The sequence below is a fragment of the Bufo bufo genome, chromosome 5, assembly GCF_905171765.1.
Source record: "Bufo bufo chromosome 5, aBufBuf1.1, whole genome shotgun sequence".
Lineage (NCBI taxonomy): Eukaryota > Metazoa > Chordata > Amphibia > Anura > Bufonidae > Bufo > Bufo bufo.
In genome coordinates, this window is record NC_053393.1 from 484,291,048 (window position 1) to 484,304,754 (window position 13,707).

At 45.6% G+C, this 13,707-nt stretch overlaps 1 protein-coding gene across 1 annotated transcript in view; it reads right to left on the bottom strand.

The window, feature by feature from the left end:
- PTPRN2 (protein tyrosine phosphatase receptor type N2) overlaps positions 1 to 13,707 on the bottom strand; it is a 1,243,324-nt gene that overhangs the window by 818,361 nt on the left and 411,256 nt on the right. The window contains exon 9 of the mRNA XM_040434195.1: positions 13,310 to 13,707. Within this exon, the coding sequence (XP_040290129.1) occupies positions 13,310 to 13,707 (398 nt within the window). The remainder of the gene's footprint in view (positions 1 to 13,309) is intronic.

The following is a 13,707-nucleotide window of genomic DNA, read 5'->3' on the forward strand; positions in this document are numbered from 1 at the left end:
ACGTTCATAAAAATGAAACAGGCATGGATCCCACAGGACCTGTCCATCCCTTGTGCAGATTAGACATTAACTACCTCCCCTTAACAATATATTATTGTACTCCAGGGCACTTCCTCATTCAATCCTATTTTTATTTTCATTTTACCATTATATTGCGGGGCAACCCAAAGTTGAATGAACCTCTCCTCTGTCTGGGTGCCGGGGCCTAAATATGTGACAGTGGCCTGTTCCAGTGGTGGGTGACGTGAAGCCTGATTCTCTGCTATGACATGAAGACTGATTCTGTGCTGACATGAAGCCAGATTCTCTGTTACGGGACCTCTCTCCTCTGTCTGGGTGCCGGGGCCTAAATATGTGACAGTTGCCTGTTACAGTGGTGGGTGACGTGAAGCCTGATTCTCTGCTATGACATGAAGACTGATTCTCTGCTGACATGAAGCCTGAATCTCTGTTATGGGACCTCTCTCCTCTGCCTGGGTGCCTGGGCCTAAATATGTGACAGTGGCCTGTTCCAGTGGTGGGTGACGTGAAGCCTGATTCTCTGCTATGACATGAAGACTGATTCTGTGCTGACATGAAGCCAGATTCTCTGTTACGGGACCTCTCTCCTCTGTCTGGGTGCCGGGGCCTAAATATGTGACAGTTGCCTGTTACAGTGGTGGGTGACGTGAAGCCTGATTCTCTGCTATGACATGAAGACTGATTCTCTGCTGACATGAAGCCTGAATCTCTGTTATGGGACCTCTCTCCTCTGCCTGGGTGCCTGGGCCTAAATATGTGACAGTGGCCTGTTCCAGTGGTGGGTGACGTGAAGCCTGATTCTCTGCTATGACATGAAGACTGATTCTGTGCTGACATGAAGCCAGATTCTCTGTTACGGGACCTCTCTCCTCTGTCTGGGTGCCGGGGCCTAAATATGTGACAGTGGCCTGTTCCAGTGGTGGGTGACGTGAAGCCTAATTCTCTGCTATGACATGAAGACTGATTCTGTGCTGACATGAAGCCAGATTCTCTGTTACGCGACCTCTCTCCTCTGCCTGGGTGCCTGGGCCTAAATATGTGACAGTGGCCTGTTCCAGTGGTGGGTGACGTGAAGCCTGATTCTCTGCTATGACATGAAGACTGATTCTGTGCTGACATGAAGCCAGATTCTCTGTTACGGGACCTCTCTCCTCTGTCTGGGTGCCGGGGCCTAAATATGTGACAGTGGCCTGTTCCAGTGGTGGGTGACGTGAAGCCTGATTCTCTGCTATGACATGAAGACTGATTCTCTGCTGACATGAAGTCTGAATCTCTGTTATGGGACCTCTCTCCTCTGCCTGGGTGCCTGGGCCTAAATATGTGACAGTGGCCTGTTCCAGTGGTGGGTGACGTGAAGCCTGATTCTCTGCTATGACATGAAGACTGATTCTGTGCTGACATGAAGCCAGATTCTCTGTTACGGGACCTCTCTCCTCTGTCTGGGTGCCGGGGCCTAAATATGTGACAGTGGCCTGTTCCAGTGGTGGGTGACGTGAAGCCTGATTCTCTGCTATGACATGAAGACTGATTCTGTGCTGACATGAAGCCAGATTCTCTGTTACGGGACCTCTCTCCTCTGTCTGGGTGCCTGGGCCTAAATGTGTGACAGTGGCCTGTTCCAGTGGTGGGTGACGTGAAGCCTGATTCTCTGCTATGACATGAAGACTGATTCTGTGCTGACATGAAGCCAGATTCTCTGTTACGGGACCTCTCTCCTCTGTCTGGGTGCCTGGGCCTAAATATGTGACAGTGGCCTGTTCCAGTGGTGGGTGACGTGAAGCCTGATTCTCTGCTATGACATGAAGACTGATTCTGTGCTGACATGAAGCCTGAATCTCTGTTATGGGACCTCTCTCCTCTGCCTGGGTGCCTGGGCCTAAATATGTGACAGTGGCCTGTTCCAGTGGTGGGTGACGTGAAGCCTGATTCTCTGCTATGACATGAAGACTGATTCTCTGCTGACATGAAGCCTGAATCTCTGTTATGGGACCTCTCTCCTCTGCCTGGGTGCCTGGGCCTAAATATGTGACAGTGGCCTGTTCCAGTGGTGGGTGACGTGAAGCCTGTTTCTCTGCTATGACATTAAGACTGATTCTGTGCTGACATGAAGCCAGATTCTCTGTTACGGGACCTCTCTCCTCTGTCTGGGTGCCTGGGCCTAAATATGTGACAGTGGCCTGTTCCAGTGGTGGGTGACGTGAAGCCTGATTCTCTGCTATGACATGAAGACTGAATCTCTGCTGACATGAAGCCTGAATCTCTGTTATGGGACCTCTCTCCTCTGCCTGGGTGCCTGGGCCTAAATATGTGACGGTGGCCTGTTCCAGTGATGGGTGACGTGAAGCCTGATTCTCTGCTATGACATGAAGACTGATTCTCTGCTGACATGAAGCCTGAATCTCTGTTATGGGACCTCTCTCCTCTGCCTGGGTGCCTGGGCCTAAATATATGACAATGGACTGTTACAGTGGTGGGTGACGTAAAGCCAGATTCTCTGCTATGGCATGAAGACTGATTCTCTGCTGATGTGAAGCCAGAGTCTCTGCTATGGGACCTCTCTCCAATTGATAGTGGTTTATTTTTATATATTTTATTTTTATTTATTTCCCTATCCACATTTGTTTGCAGGGGATTTACCTACATGTTGCTGCCTTTTGCAGCCCTCTAGCTCTTTCCTGGGCTGTTTTACAGCCTTTTTAGTGCCAAAAAAGTTCGGGTCCCCATTGACTTCAATGGGGTTCGGGTTCGGGACGAAGTTCGGGTCGGGTTCGGATCCCGAACCCGAACATTTCCGGGAAGTTCGGCCGAACTTCTCGAACCCGAACATCCAGGTGTTCGCTCAACTCTACTAGAGACTAGTGTCAATGAGAATGTAATCGGTGTACTCTCTCTACTCCATATTTTAGAAGAATATATTTGATAATGTAATTTGCTGGTACCCCCACTCATGAAGGAGCTATAGTATGTTTGTTCATTTTTAGCTGAGAGATGGCAGTGCATGAAGAGAAACTACTCTGCTAAAATTAATAGGGGAAGGCTGTATTATATATTTTTGCATCCATATCATATTCAAGCAGGACATGTAACAGGCGTCTCCCAATGGTTGCCTATCCCTTTAACAGTTATTATGTCACTTTGCAATGGACAGAAATTTAAAATCAAGGCTAGGTATGTGGACTAGACATCTATATTTTCAGATAGATATAAAAACATAGAATATGTCGGCAGATAAGCACCATTTGGCCCATCTAGTCTGCCCAATATACTGAATACTATAAATAGCCCCTGGCCCTATCGTATATCAAGGATGGCCTTATGCCTACCACTTCTGCAGGAAGGCTATTCCATGCATCCACTACTCTCTCAGTAAAGTAATACTTCCTGATATTACTTTTAAACCTTTGCCCCTCTAATTTAAAACTATGTCCACTTGTAGCAGTTTTTCTTCTTTTAAATATTCTCTCCTCTTTTACCGTGTTGATTCCCTTTATGTATTTAAAAGTTTCTATCATATCCCCTCTGTCTCGTCTTTCTTCCAAGCTATACATGTTAAGGTCCTTCAATCTTTCCTGGTAAGTTTTATCCTGCAATCCATGTACTAGTTTAGTAGCTCTTCTCTGAACTCTCTCCAAAGTATCAATATCCTTCTGGAGATATGGTCTCCAGTACTGAGCACAATACTCCAAATGAGGTCTCACTAGTGCTCTGTAGAGCAGCATGAGCACCTCCCTCTTTCTACTGGTACTACCTCTCCCTATACACCCAAGCATTCTGCTAGCATTTCCTGCTGCTCTATGACATTGTGTCATGGATGAGATTTGCAGATAGCTGGAACTAATAAATAAACGAGCGACTGGCTTGATCCCAAACTAATGAGCTTATAGGTGAGCCCTATAAAACCCTAAGAGCTCTCCCTGACTGCTATGCACATACAAGGGTCTCGATGGTAGACGATTGCATGCCCACGTACCTAAGCCTGTGTGACACCTGAAAACCCTATAATAGTGAGGGGACACGACCACCGGCTCCCTGCACCTAATACGGAAGGAGTCAGGGTCACCTAGAATCAAGCCAGCAAGCAAACACAATAAAGTAAAGGACTTATCTGAGCAAACAGCAGACGCAGCCTCCAGCAGTGAACACTTCATCCAGGAAGTAGTATAAACCACAAAGTTAAGCAGTATGGGAGGGAATATAAAGGAAGACGATTAAGTCTAAATAAGTGACACCTGGCAGAAGGAAAGGAGATGATAACATCATAAAAGAGGTAGAGAAGAACGTCTGCCAGAGCTTCTCACAGAACTGGCGGTGACAGTACCCCTCACTCTACGAGTGGACTCCAGACACTCAGAGCCTATCTTCTCAGGATGAGGCCTAAGGAAAGCCCTGATGAGACGAGTGGCCTTAATGTCCGCCACTGGGACCCACATCCTCTCCTCAGGACCATAACCCTACCAATGAACGAGGTACTGAAGAGAACCGTGGATAATGCGAGAATCCACAATCCTAGAGACCTGAAATTCAAGATTATCATCAACAATAATCGGAGGAGGAGGCAAAGAGGAGGGTACAGTGGGTTGGACATAAGGTTTTAATAGGGACTTGTGAAAAACATTATGGATCTTCCAAGTCTGAGGAAGATCAAGACGGAAGGCAACGGGATTGATGACGGACAAGATCTTGTAAGGCCCAATAAACTTAGGACCCAACTTCCAGGAGGGAACCTTCAGTTTGATATTCTTTGTAGACAACCACACCAGATCACCCACATTCAGGTCCGGACCAGGTACACGTCTCTTATCCGCCACACGCTTATCTCTCACTCATCCTCTTCAGATTACCCTGAATATTTTGCCAAATAAATGACAAAGACGAGGAAAATCTCTCCTCATCGGGTAAACCAGAAGATCCCTCTCCAGAGAATGTTCCAAACTGCGGATGAAACCCATATGCACCAAAAAATGGTGACTTATCAGAGGACTCCTGGCGATGGTTATTTAAAGAAAACTCAGCAAGGGACAAAAAAGAATACCAATCCTCCTGATTCTCCGCCACAAAACAGCGCAGATATGTCTCCAGATTCTGATTGACACGTTCGGTCTGACCATTCGACTGCGGGTGAAAAGCAGAAGAGAACGACAACCGAACCCCCAAGCGAGAACAGAAGGCCTTCCAGAATCTGGAAACAAATTGCGTGCCCCTATCAGAAACGATGTCTGAAGGGATGCCATGCAATTTAACAATATGATCAACAAACGCTTGCGCCAGCGTCCTAGCATTAAGTAACCCAGGAAAGGGAATGAAATGTGCCATTTTGCTAAAACGGTCCACTACCACCAGAATCACAGTCTTCCCCGAGGAACGAGGCAGGTCTGTAATGAAGTCCATGGACAGATGCGTCGAAGGACGGGAAGGAATGGGTAACGGGAGGAGAGAACCCGATGGCCGTGAATGAGGGACCTTGGCACGAGCGCAGGTCTCGCAGGCTGCCACAAAACCCTCAACCGTCTTATGAAGAGCCGGCCACCAGAATCTCCGAGCAATGAGATCCACTGTGGCTCTACTCCCCGGGTGCCCAGCAAGGAACAGTATCGTGGTGCTCCTTAAAAACCTTGTGTCGTAAAGCGAGAGGCACAAACAACCTCCCAGGAGGACAAAGATCAGAAGCCTCTGCCTGGGCTGCCTGAACCTCTGCCCCTTTAGCCAAAATGGGACCCGGGTCTTCAAAGTTCCCCCCATCCCGGAAAACAACGTGACAGGGCATCCGCCTTCACATTTTTAACCCCAGGGCGGAACGTAACCACAAAATTAAACCTAGAAAAGAACAAAGACCATCTGGCCTCTCTCGGGTTCAGACGCTTGGCCGATTCCAAGTAGGCCAGATTCTTATGGTCGGTAAACACGGTAATAGGGTGTCTGGCTCCCGCTAACCAATGGCGCTATTCCTTAAAAAGCTAATTTGATGGCCAACAACTCCCTATCTCCCACATCGTAATTTCTCTCTGCAGATGATAGTTTCCTTGAGAAAAAGGCACATGGTCGTCATTTGGCAGGAGAGGGACCCTGAGACAAGACCGCACCCACACCCACCTCAGAAGCATTCACCTCAACAATAAAAGGTAGAGAGACATCAGGTTGTACCAAAATGGGAGCGGAAGCAAAACTCTCTTTAATACTAGAAAAGGCTTTAAGCGCACCTACCGACCACGAGGAAAAATCCACCCCCTTTTTAGTCATATCAGTGAGTGGCTTAACAATAGAGGAATAATTCAAAATGAACTTTCTGTAATAATTGGCAAAACCCAAAAACCGCATCAGCGCCTTCTGATTCTCAGGAAGTTCCCAATCAAGCACAGCGCAGACCTTTTCAGGGTCCATCCGAAAACCAGAAGCGGAGAGAAGAGAACCAAGAAATTGAATCTCCGGAACCGCAAACACACATTTTTCCAGTTTAGCGTACAATTTATTCTCCCGCAGAATCAGCAAGACCTGACATGGGTGGTCCCGATGAGTCTTGAAATTAAGAGAAAAAATCTAAATGTCATCTAGATACACCAGTACAAATTTCCCCATTAAATGATAAAAAATGCTGTTCACAAAATGTTGGAAGACGGCCGGAGCATTCATCAAACCAAAGGGCATAACCAAATTTTTGAAATGACCCTCAGGGGAATTGAAGGCCGTCTTCCATTCGTCCCCTTGCCTGACCCTGACTAGGTTGTATGCACCTCTTAAATCCAACTTAGAAAAAACTTTAGCCCCAACAATCTGGTTAAACAGGTCCAGGATCAGAGGAAGCGGGTATGGGTCACGAATCGTGATACGGTTCAGCTCCCTGAAATCCAGACAAGGTCTTAAAGAAGCATCTTTTTTCTTAACAAAAAAAAACCCAGCAGCAACAGGTGACTTCGAGGGTCGGATGTGTCCCTTTCTCAGGCTCTCAGAGATATAAGTACGCATAGCGACCCTTTCAGGTTGGGAGAGATTGTATAGACGTGATTTTGGCAGCTTGGCGCCTGGGATGAGATTAATAGGGCAGTCGTACTCCCGGTGAGGGGGAAACTCCTGGACACCACTCTCAGAAAACACATCCGAAAATTCAGAGAGAAAAGATGGCACAGTCTTGGTAGAAACCTCTGAAAGAGATGCCCTGAGGCAATTCTCTCTGCAAAACTCACTCCAACCATTTATTTGCCTTGATGGCCAATCAATGGTGGGATTATGTTTAGTGAGCCAGGGTAGCCCCAACACTAGAGGAGTAGGTAATCCGTTTAAGACGAAACATGACATATCCTCAACATGAGCGTCACCCACAGTCAAACGGATATTGTGAATTATGCCCTTTAACGATCTTTGGGAAAGTGGAGCGGAATCGATAGCAAAAACAGGTATATCCTTTTCCAAAGTGCATACCTGGAAACCATGCGTTGTTGCAAATTGATTATCAATGAGATTAACAGCTGCTCCACTATCTACAAAAATCTCACAAACAATGTTCTTGCTGTCTAGCGCCACCCTGGCAGGTAGGAGAAAACGGGAGCTACAAGCAAAGTGCAAACCTTCAATTTCCGCATCAACCTTGCCAATAGTAGCAAATGGAAAGTTTTTAGAGGTTTTTTTTAATTTTTTTTTATTACCCTCAGAAAACTTCATGAATCTCCTAGAGGGGCAAACATTAGCTAAATGATTTATACCCTCACAGCAGAAACAACCCCTCCTCTGAGAGCTGAATCCTCTACTATCAGAGGCAGGCAAACTCAGCTGCATGGCCTCCTCCTCAGAGGGGATTGAGACAGAGTGAGACCCCTGCGCACTGAATGAGACAGCCCCACTGTCCTTGGGCTGAATATGACAGGAAAGAGTAGTCTCCTCTCTCTCTCAAAGACGCCTGTCAATACGAACAGCTAGAGACATGGCTGACTCTAAGGACGCTGGTCTCTCACGAAAAGCAAATGCATCTTTCAATCTTTCTGAAAAACCATGGCAAAATTGACTTCGGAGTGCAGCATCATTCCAACCAGTATCAGCTGCTCATCTCCAAAATTCAGAACAATATATCTCTGCGGACTGTTTACCCTGGCATAAAAAACGCAGTTTAGATTCAGCCAGAGCAATACGATCCGGGTCATCATATATCTGCCCCAGGGCTACAAAAAATTCATCCACCGATCGGAGGGGCCGTGCCCCCACCGTCAGCAAAAAGGCCCAAGACTGAGCGTTATCCCTGAGCAGCGAGATGATGATCCCCACCCTCTGCTCCTCATCACCAGAGGAATAGGGAAGTACAGTGGGGGAAATAATTATTTGACCCCTCACTGATTTTGTAAGTTTGTCCAATGACAAAGAAATGAAAAGTCTCAGAACAGTATCATTTCAATGGTAGGTTTATTGTAACAGTGGCAGATAGCACATCAAAAGGAAAATCGAAAAAATAACTTTAAATAAAAGATAGCAACTGATTTGCATTTCATTGAGTGAAATAAGTATTTGAACCCCTACCAACCATTAAGAGTTCTGGCTCCCACAGAGTGGTTAGACACTTCTACTCAATTAGTTACCCTCATTAAGGACACCTGTCTTAACTAGTCACCTGTATAAAAGACACCTGTCCACAGAATCAATCAATCAAGCAGACTCCAAACTCTCCAACATGGGAAAGACCAAAGAGCTGTCCAAGGATGTCAGAGACAAAATTGTAGACCTGCACAAGGCTGGAATGGGCTACAAAACCATTAGCAAGAAGCTGGGAGAGAAGGTGACAACTGTTGGTGCGATTGTTCGAAAATGGAAGGAGCACAAAATGACCATCAATCGACCTCGCTCTGGGGCTCCACGCAAGATCTCACCTCGTGGGGTGTCAATGGTTCTGAGAAAGGTGAAAAAGCATCCTAGAACTACACGGGAGGAGTTAGTTAATGACCTCAAATTAGCAGGGACCACAGTCACCAAGAAAACCATTGGAAACACATTACACCGCAATGGATTAAAATCCTGCAGGGCTCGCAAGGTCCCCCTGCTCAGGAAGGCACATGTGCAGGCCCGTCTGAAGTTTGCCAATGAACACCTGAATGATTCAGAGAGTGACTGGGAGAAGGTGCTGTGGTCTGATGAGACCAAAATAGAGCTCTTTGGCATTAACTCAACTCGCTGTGTTTGGAGGAAGAAAAATGCTGCCTATGACCCCCAAAACACCGTCCCCACCGTCAAGCATGGGGGTGGAAACATTTTGCTTTGGGGGTGTTTTTCTGCTAAGGGCACAGGACAACTTATTCGCATAAACGGGAAAATGGACGGAGCCATGTATCGTGAAATCCTGAGCGACAACCTCCTTCCCTCTGCCAGGAAACTGAAAATGGGTCGTGGATGGGTGTTCCAGCACGACAATGACCCAAAACATACAGCAAAGGCAACAAAGGAGTGGCTCAAGAAGAAGCACATTAAGGTCATGGAGTGGCCTAGTCAGTCTCCGGACCTTAATCCAATCGAAAACCTATGGAGGGAGCTCAAGCTCAGAGTTGCACAGAGACAGCCTCGAAACCTTAGGGATTTAGAGATGATCTGCAAAGAGGAGTGGACCAACATTCCTCCTAAAATGTGCGCAAACTTGGTCATCAATTACAAGAAACGTTTGACCTCTGTGCTTGCAAACAAGGGTTTTTCCACCAAGTATTAAGTCTTTTTTGTTAGAGGGTTCAAATACTTATTTCACTCAATGAAATGCAAATCAGTTGCTATCTTTTATTTAAAGTTATTTTTTCGATTTTCCTTTTGATGTGCTATCTGCCACTGTTACAATAAACCTACCATTGAAATGATACTGTTCTGAGACTTTTCATTTCTTTGTCATTGGACAAACTTACAAAATCAGTGAGGGGTCAAATAATTATTTCCCCCACTGTAGGCGAAAATGGAGTTTGCAAGCCTCTCTAAAGCGAACAAAATTCTCACTACCCCCGGAGAACGTATCCGGAAGCGAGATCTTAGGCTCGGAACAAACTCCATGAACGCCAGCAGAACCGGTCACCTGAAACTGAGACACAGTTTTGCGGAGATCTGCTACTTCCAGCGAAAGACCTTGCATGCGGTCAATCAAGGCTGAAACCGGATCCATGCTTAAGACGGTTATGGCGGTTTATAATGTCATGGATGAGATTTGCAGATAGCTGGAACTAATAAATAAACGAGCGACTGGCTTGATCCCAAACTAATGAGCTCATAGGTGAGCCCTATAAAACCCTAAGAGCTCTCCCTGACTGCTATGCACATACAAGGGTCTCGATGGTAGACGATTGCATGCCCACGTACCTAAGCCTGTTTGACACCTGAAAACCCTATAATAATGAGGGGACACGACCACCGGCTCCCTGCACTTAATACAGAGGGAGTCAGGGTCACCTAGAATCAAGCCAGCAAGCAAACACAATAAAGTAAAGGACTTATCTGAGCAAACAGCAAACGCAGCCTCCAGCAGTGAACAAATCATCCAGGAAGTAGTATAAACCACAAAGTAAGGCAGTATGGGAGGGAATATAAAGAAAGACGATTATGTCTAAATAAGTGACACCTGGCAGAAGGAAAGGAGATGAGAAAGTGAAACCAAAACAAAGAACATCATACAAGAGGTAGAGAAGAATGTTTGCCAGAGCTTCTCACAGAACTGGCGGTGACACATTGTCTGCCGACCTTTAAGTCTTCTGAAATAATGACCCCTAAATCCCTTTCCTCAGATACTGAGGTTAGGACTGTATCACTGATTTTATATTCTGCTCTTGGGATTTTACGCCCCAGGTGCATTATCTTGCACTTATCAACATTAAATTTTAGTTGCCAGATTTTTGACCATTCCTCTAGTTTTCCTAAATCCTTTTCCATTTGGTGTATCCCTCCAGGAACATCAACCCTGTTACAAATCTTTGTGTCATCAGCAAAAATACACACCTTACCATCGAGGCCTTCTGCAATTTCGCTGATAAAGATATTAAACAATATGGGTCGCAGAACAGATCCCTGAGGTACCCCACTGGTAACAAGACCATGGTCTGAATATACTCCATTGACTACAACCCTCTGTTGTCTGTCCCTCAGCCACTGCCTAATCTATTCAAGAATATGGGAATCCAAGCTCAAAGACTGCAGTTTATTATTAAGCCTTCTATGTGGGACAATATCAAAAGCCTTACTAAAGTCCAGATAAGCGATGTCTACTGCACCTCCGCCATCTATTATTTTAGTCACCCAATCAAAAAGATCAATAAGATTAGTTTGACATGATCTCCCTGAAGTAAACCCATGCTGTTTTTTATCTTTCAATCCATGGGATTTTAGATGTTCCACAATCCTCTCCTAAAGTATGGTTTCCATTAATTTCCCCACTGTTGATGTCAGGCTTACTGACCTATAGTTGCCCGATTCCTCCCTACTACCTTTCTTGTGAATGGGCACACACATTTGCTAATTTCCAATCTTCTGGGACGACTCCTGTTACCAGTGATTGGTTAAATAAATCTGTTAATGGTTTTGCTAGTTCACCGCTAAGCTCTTTTAATAGCTTTGGGTGTATCCCATCAGGCCCCTGTGACTTATTTGTATTCATTTTAGACCGCTGACTTAGAACCTCTTCCTCTGCAAGGACACATGCATCAAAAGATTTATTAGTCTTCCTCCCTAACTGAGGTCCTATTCCTTCATTTTCCTTTGTAAAAACTGAACAGAAGTATTCATTGAGGCAGTCAGCTAGTTCTTTATCTTCTTCCATATACCTTCCTTCTTATGTAAGGGTAGTGTACTATGGGGAGAGGTCCGATCGCCTATTAGCCAAAATAGCACAAAAATATTTTGCTGTGTGGTTATAAGAAGCAATCAGAGAGTACACTGGACACATAGCACACACACTGGAGCACACGACCTGCCTCCATGGACAGATTGGCCATAGACCCTACAGGGAAATTTCCTAGAGGACCGATGCCCAGGGGGCAAATCATTCCATTCTTATGGCCATCAGCCAGGCACATAAAGATCTGATTCTCTCAGCATTAATTATTGTAGGAGCATCAGGCACTTGTGCACTTGGCCAACGGTCAAAAGTGCCCTCCTGAATTCAATGACACTGCCATCCTCAGGACGATGATACAGTTTCATACTCTGGGTTGGGCGGCAGTATTTTGTGCTACACTGTGGTATTTTGTTCTGCTGAGGCAGTATATTGTGCTGCACTGTGGTATCTGGTTCTGCTAGGGTGTATTTTGTCCTGCACTACGGTATTGCTGACCCTGCCTACTTCTGTTGTCCCACCTTCTGTCAATTTAGACCTGCCTACAACATTAGGCTACTTTTAGTTTTTTTTCCAAGGCCAGGCTGCCCTTGCCTGCCTCCTCAGAGTAATTGATGGGCTGCTGTGTATGCAGACTTAAATTTTTCTCTTGAAGATGTTTTGCTTCTCATCTGATTATCTTTCTCAATTAGAATGACTTGTACGAGGAATATTCAGCATTAAACACTGATGACTGATGCATCAGTCTATCATAATCAGCAACAGGTCGAGGACCTCATGGAGTTAATATGCTGATTGCATTTGCATGAAGTGTAATTAATTTCTCCTGTGGTGGGCCTGCAGGGAAACTAATCCCCTCCGTTGGGTTCTGGCTCCATCACTGCCCTGCAGGATTTACAGCAACCGGGTCCCCCCCACGTCAACATCCGGTTTGATGCAGGTCACATGAATGCTGCAGCCAATGCCTGGCTGCAGCGGTGGCATGTCACCCATGCATCACATGACCCAGTGACATGAGTTATGGGTAACATGATATCACTGTGGCCAATCAGATGTTGACATGGGGAGACTCGAGTCCTGCAGAGGTGGGGTGGAAATGGGGCACGAGTCAGGCTAGTATCATTAGCCATGCTGGGGGGGTCTAAAGTAAACATCTCTAGGGGTGAACAACCCCTTTAAGCCTACTTATACCTCTTGAAACTGGAGTACAAGTACATGTTCACAACAACCATGTTCACAACAGCGCACTTATTTTCATTGTTCTCTTCCATTATAGGGGCAGAACAACAAAAATAACAGACTCGCTGCATCAATTACAGGACAGACAATAATGGAATCTATTAGGTTTGTGTCAGGCGACCTGGCAATTTACCAGACCAAGTAGCATAGCATGCTGTGGTATTTTGACAGAATATGCAATGGTGGTCCAAACTGGAGCCTCAAAATATGAACACGACCTTAAGAGTTTAGGGCCCAAGCATGATAAGAGCTTTAAATTACTCAGTCTAAAAGTCTTACTTTTTCTGTGTCACAATGTAGCCATACTTGTCACTGCTGGACGACTTCACTTGAAATGCTACTTCTTGTTCCATTTTCTTTGGTTCTTCTTCAAATGAATTGTCATCTTGGGCATAGCTTTCCTGAACCCAGCGCTGAAGCTCAATCTCTTCCTTCGAATCAGTGTCATCTTCAGCTGACTTCTTCTGAGCTGTCAGCTCTCTAGTGTAAGTCTCACTTTTCACATTTTCAATCCCAATTTTCTTTTCATCATCATCATCGTCATCTTCATCTGAGGTGTAGTGGAAATCACCAAACCTTTTAAATCCTTTTTCAATTGGTTCTGAAATTAACTCGTGTGACATGGTGTTAGCAGTAAAATCTGGAAGATTTTCTTTCTTTGCGTTTATGTCTTTGAC